Below are 4,815 nucleotides of genomic sequence, written 5' to 3'. Positions count from 1 at the left end.
CTGTCCCCTCAAAATAACAAATCACACAGCCGTTAATGTCTAAACCACTGGCAACAAACGTGAGTACACCCCTCACATTTTTGTAAATATCTGATTATATCTTTTCATGTGACAACACTGAAGAAATGACACTTTGCTACAGTGTAAAGTAGTGAGTGTGCAGCTTGTAGAACAGTGTAAATTTACTGTCCCCTCAAAATAACAAATCACACAGCCGTTAATGTCTAAACCACTGGCAACAAACGTGAGGACACCCCTAAGTGAAAATGCCCAAATTGGGCCCAAAGTGTCAATATTTTGAGTGGCCACCATTATTTTCCAGCACTGCCTGAACCCTCTCGGACATGGAGTTCAGCAGAAGTCCTGTTCCACCAGCTCCATGACGACATCACGGAGCTGGTGGATGTTGGAGACCTTTGGGCCCAATTTGGACATTTTCACTTAGGGGTGTCCTCACTTTTGTTGCCAGCGGTTTAGACATTAACGGCTGTGTGATGTGTTATTTTGAGGGGACAGCAAATTCACACTGTTACACAAGCTGTACACTCACTACTGTACCTAAGTGTCATTTCTTCAGTGTTGTCACATGAAAAGATATTTACAAAAATGTGAGGGATGTGCTCACTTTTGTAAAAGTAAGAAGTATAAATTCTCAATCTTAATGTTGTTCCTGTTTCCGTCACCCTGTCCATTAGGTGCCGATATCACTCCAACTTAAGGCTTCCTCTTATCTACCCCCACCCTTACCGACAGATCACTGTGGAGACAGAGTTTGACAACCCGCTCTATGAGACAGGAGGGGTGAGTGTCCGGTACATTTAAAGAGTGAAACAGTACATTGAGCGGCTAACTGTCCATAAACCCTCTTCCATCTTCTCTGTCACACAGGACACTCGTGAATATGAAGTATCGATATGAGAAAACATTTCTGAACCGAGACCGACCGCCCCGTCCCGAACTCTTCATCCTCTCCTCCCTCCTTCTCCGCCCAGAAGGAGGCGATGTAAATACAAATAGATGATGTCCAGCCCCCTTCCGGCATGAGACGCAGTGACTGATCCTGTTCTCTCCTCCTTTTGACGTGACAGCTTCTGAGGACATGATGGGAAATAGGAGAGGAGATGAGACGAGTCAGTGTGTGGATCAGAGATAAAGGGAGATGGAGGACGGACGGGAAAGACCCAAAGATCACCTAAGAACGCCGGACTATGGTGAGGAAGGAGGAGATGTTGGGTGGGAAGTGTGAAAACAGAAGTTAAGGAGGGGAGAAGGGGAAGGAGTCGGGGACAGGACACAGTATGAGGAGAGTTATAATCCTTAAGATTTTCATGAAATCAAACTTAACTTTTTATACTATTCATGATCGGATTCATTTCTGCAATTTAAATCTGCTATTCAATGAATTTACATTCAGTCATTACCTCTTTATATAGTAGTTTTCATTGTTAGTGGCAGAGTCGGCTGTTACAACAGGCACGAGGGATTCACAGGAGACGAGGCAGCATGTAATCCAGCGTTACTGTTTTAAGTTTCATTGCCTCACTGTTTACCGTTCACTCAGCGCTGTGTTAGGCAACATTTTCTACAGCTTTACATTAAAAGGCAAAACGAGACACGGACAGCAGTCGGCCCAGTTTTAAATATTTTAGGGAGTGAGCTGTTAGATGAAGAGCGACAGGGCTGCACACCTAAACGTTTCTCAGCAAGGGCATGATGGACAGTTGGAGGCAGATTATTAACTGATTTATTTTAGCATTTGTTGGTCTACACTGTAATCAGATGCACCAGAATTGACCCTTCGCTAAGCCACGCCCCAAACACAGCGCAGTATAGGACTCGCTCTAACTGAGGTCCGACACTTTCATGGCTGCGCTCCATTGACTCTAATGCAAAAAGAGTCGTTTTTCTAACTTTCATTTGCTGTATTTTTCTAAGATCTGGTCAAACGCTGTTCCTGGGAGGCTGAAAGGAGGAAGTGCGATTTATTCTCTTTCCAAAACCTAAAATAAATCCAGAAAAGTGTCGGCTGTGGATTGTCCCTAATGTAATGTTAGTTAGCTAACGCTACCTAACGTCCTACTGCACGTAATAAAGCCCTACTGTTCTGCTTTTTAATGATTGTAATAGTGAATAGAGGCCTTCCCAGCTCTATAGCAGAATTTTTGCCTTGTGTAACTCGTGCAAATAAACACAACCCGCAAATATTCCCCTTAATCTGGTTTACTACAGCGGTAAGAACCCAAAATGAAAATTTTTTCTGTGATATCATTGCAATAAACGTATCAAAGCGATGCTGAAATACCGTGTTAGTGCGAATATAAGACGACCCTGATTGTAAAACAACCCCCCCCCCCCGCCCGCTTTTCAAGACTCATTTGTGGAAAAATACTTTCTAAAGATGTTTTTATAAAGAAAATAATTTTGTTTGAAAATGATTCTAATAAAAACACATTGAAAATAAAATAAAACAAGGGAGGTTGTTGTTTTTAACATCTTTTAAATAAAAAAACTTTTTTCTATATCTTTTTAAATTAAAGGGTCACATTTAAATTACTGCTAAATAAAATGTAAAATGTTATTTAAATGTAACCGTTTCATTTAAAAAGATATTCAAAAAGATATTTTATTTAAAAGATGTTAAAAACAAAACAACCTACCTTGGCATCATAACTCCTCCTCAGATGTTGGTTAACTTGACCGTTAAGCTAGCTAGCAGCAGACACCAATCGTGAGTCTCAGCAGACACTCCAGTTCCTTCTCTGCTGCTTTTTTCTTTTCGACTCTGTACATTTATGTTTCAGATTCATGAAGCTCCCGGGATCACACATATATCGGACGGCGGGCCAACGGGAGATTTTGTGTATTTAAACGATCCCCATTGAGGGAGGACCCAGTTTTTTGCTAACTACTTCTACAGTTTTCAACAAATGAAACAAATTTTGTTGCCACTCGTACTTTCGCACATTTTCTATTTATCGGTAACTTTGTCCAAGTTAGATTTTCCAGCAATAGGAGCAGGCCGCTATGTTTGGGGCCCAACGCACATGATGTATTTGCAGTAATCATCCAATAGCGTGCTTGGAAAAGTGCCAGATAGACGAAATAACCGGAAATAAATAACGCCCCAAAGCGAGTTAACTGTAGGTTAAATACCTCAATAAATCATCAATAAATCAACAAGGGAACTCACGCTGACACGTGTATATAGTTTATATTATTATTATTATTCTATTGAAAATCCAGCAGGGGGCGACTCTTCTGGTTGCAAAAAGAAGTCCTGCTCCATTAGAAATAATGGCAAAATGTTTCTACTTGTCAGCTGATTTATTCCCTCAGTAAACACTTTCCTGATGAGTTTATGGTCTCAGTCGCTAGTTTCAAGTCTTCTTCAACACAGCATGATGTTCATTTAGTAAATTATGGTCCCATTTATTTTAAAATAGACCATAAAGCAGAGAATGTTTCAGGGCGGGATTATCTATGATTGACAAGTCGTTATAATGGCGACCTGTCAATCAGGCTAGAGTGACTCGTACCCTCGGCACTGTGTAAATTTAACCAGCGCCGTTGAAAAAGCTTATTAGGAGGCGGCTGTTCACTTTCTCTGGTGAGAACATTTAGTTTTAAGACTGTTATTTGCTAGACAAAGTTTATCAGCCCTGTTAAAATGACAGTTAACGTGAGTTACAGTTGCACCTAGCTAAGCAAGCTAGCTAGCTCCGCACACGGCCGTTAGCTCCACTGTATCGTCACTTCCTGGTTGCAAAAGCTCAACATGGCGCCGCCCTATCGGCCAAACTTGAGGCTTCAAAACGGCAGTCCACAAACCAACGGGTGACGTCATGATGACTACGTCCATTTCTTATATACAGTCTATGGTCAGCATCTTATTGGTTCCACTGCTACAGCAGGCTGCCGCGTTAAAACTTTAAACTATGATTTATGGAAAATGTGCAAGAATTTCAAGTGGCAACAAGCAGAATCTGATTAAGAATAAAATAATCTCCACAACTTTAAAAATCTGGGTCCTCCCTCGACGGGGATCATTATTTTCTAAAACTAAAGCAGTCACGCGGCCTTCGTCCGCCGCCTATAGGGGGAAAACGATTTTTCTGTTGTTGGCGAGCGGTCACTAGGACAAAGATCGGTATCAGATCTACTAATACATCCGTGGTCTGAACACACCACTGTTACCTCTGTAAACACGTGTCGCACAATCAACCGGGACTAAAATCTTAAGGATTACAACATTGGAAGCATCTTGGGGATGGTGGATTTTGTTTACATCCACACTCATGAGGCACCATTTCTTGCCACAAATTGATAATAACAGCACGTAAATAATGGTCAGCGGCTTCCCTTTTCTTCCTTTCTTAGTAAGTCCGACACAGGATGTCAGCTGTCTCCTGTCCCCGAACACCCTCCTGCCGGCAGTCACCTTCAAGGCTTTTAACTCCAGCCAGTCCGGTTCTGGCTTTAGCTGTAGTTCAGTGGTATTTAAATCTATGACTTCAGGGCCAGTGCAGTACCGATGTCTTATTTCTCACACGTACTGTAGTTAGATTGATAACTGTCGTAGACCGGCCCCGGAGTCCCCCAGGTCCGGACCGGCTGCTGTTTAAAAAGGAAAACATGCATTGTTGCAGATGTGGAGGCTGCAGTGTGAATAGCGTAGCTGTAGTTAACTGACCGATCTTCGAGTGCAAGCTCAATCAACCCCACCAGATGATGTATTTATTTTGATGTACTGTATATGTGATGTTTTATGCAGATTGATAAATGTACATTTTCATTATGAGAAGACAAACGTTAACA

At 41.9% G+C, this 4,815-nt stretch overlaps 1 protein-coding gene across 2 annotated transcripts in view; it reads left to right on the top strand.

Annotated features, from left to right (window-relative positions):
* Window positions 1-4,815, top strand: part of LOC123982332 (seizure 6-like protein) — a 55,229-nt gene extending 50,414 nt beyond the window's left edge. The window contains exons 15-18 of one of the 2 annotated variants that reach the window (XM_046067799.1): window positions 696-801; window positions 889-1,003; window positions 1,089-1,211; window positions 4,378-4,815. In XM_046067799.1, coding sequence (XP_045923755.1) covers window positions 696-801; window positions 889-918 — 136 coding nt within the window. In that variant the 3' untranslated portion in view covers window positions 919-1,003; window positions 1,089-1,211; window positions 4,378-4,815. Of the gene's footprint in view, window positions 1-695; window positions 802-888; window positions 1,212-4,377 lie in introns of both variants that reach the window. The other variant, XM_046067798.1, reaches the window with a different exon arrangement.

Source organism: Micropterus dolomieu, linkage group LG13 (genome assembly GCF_021292245.1).
Source record: "Micropterus dolomieu isolate WLL.071019.BEF.003 ecotype Adirondacks linkage group LG13, ASM2129224v1, whole genome shotgun sequence".
NCBI lineage: Eukaryota > Metazoa > Chordata > Actinopteri > Centrarchiformes > Centrarchidae > Micropterus > Micropterus dolomieu.
Note: the sequence above shows the minus strand (reverse complement) of the source record. Positions and strands in the feature narration are given on the sequence as shown.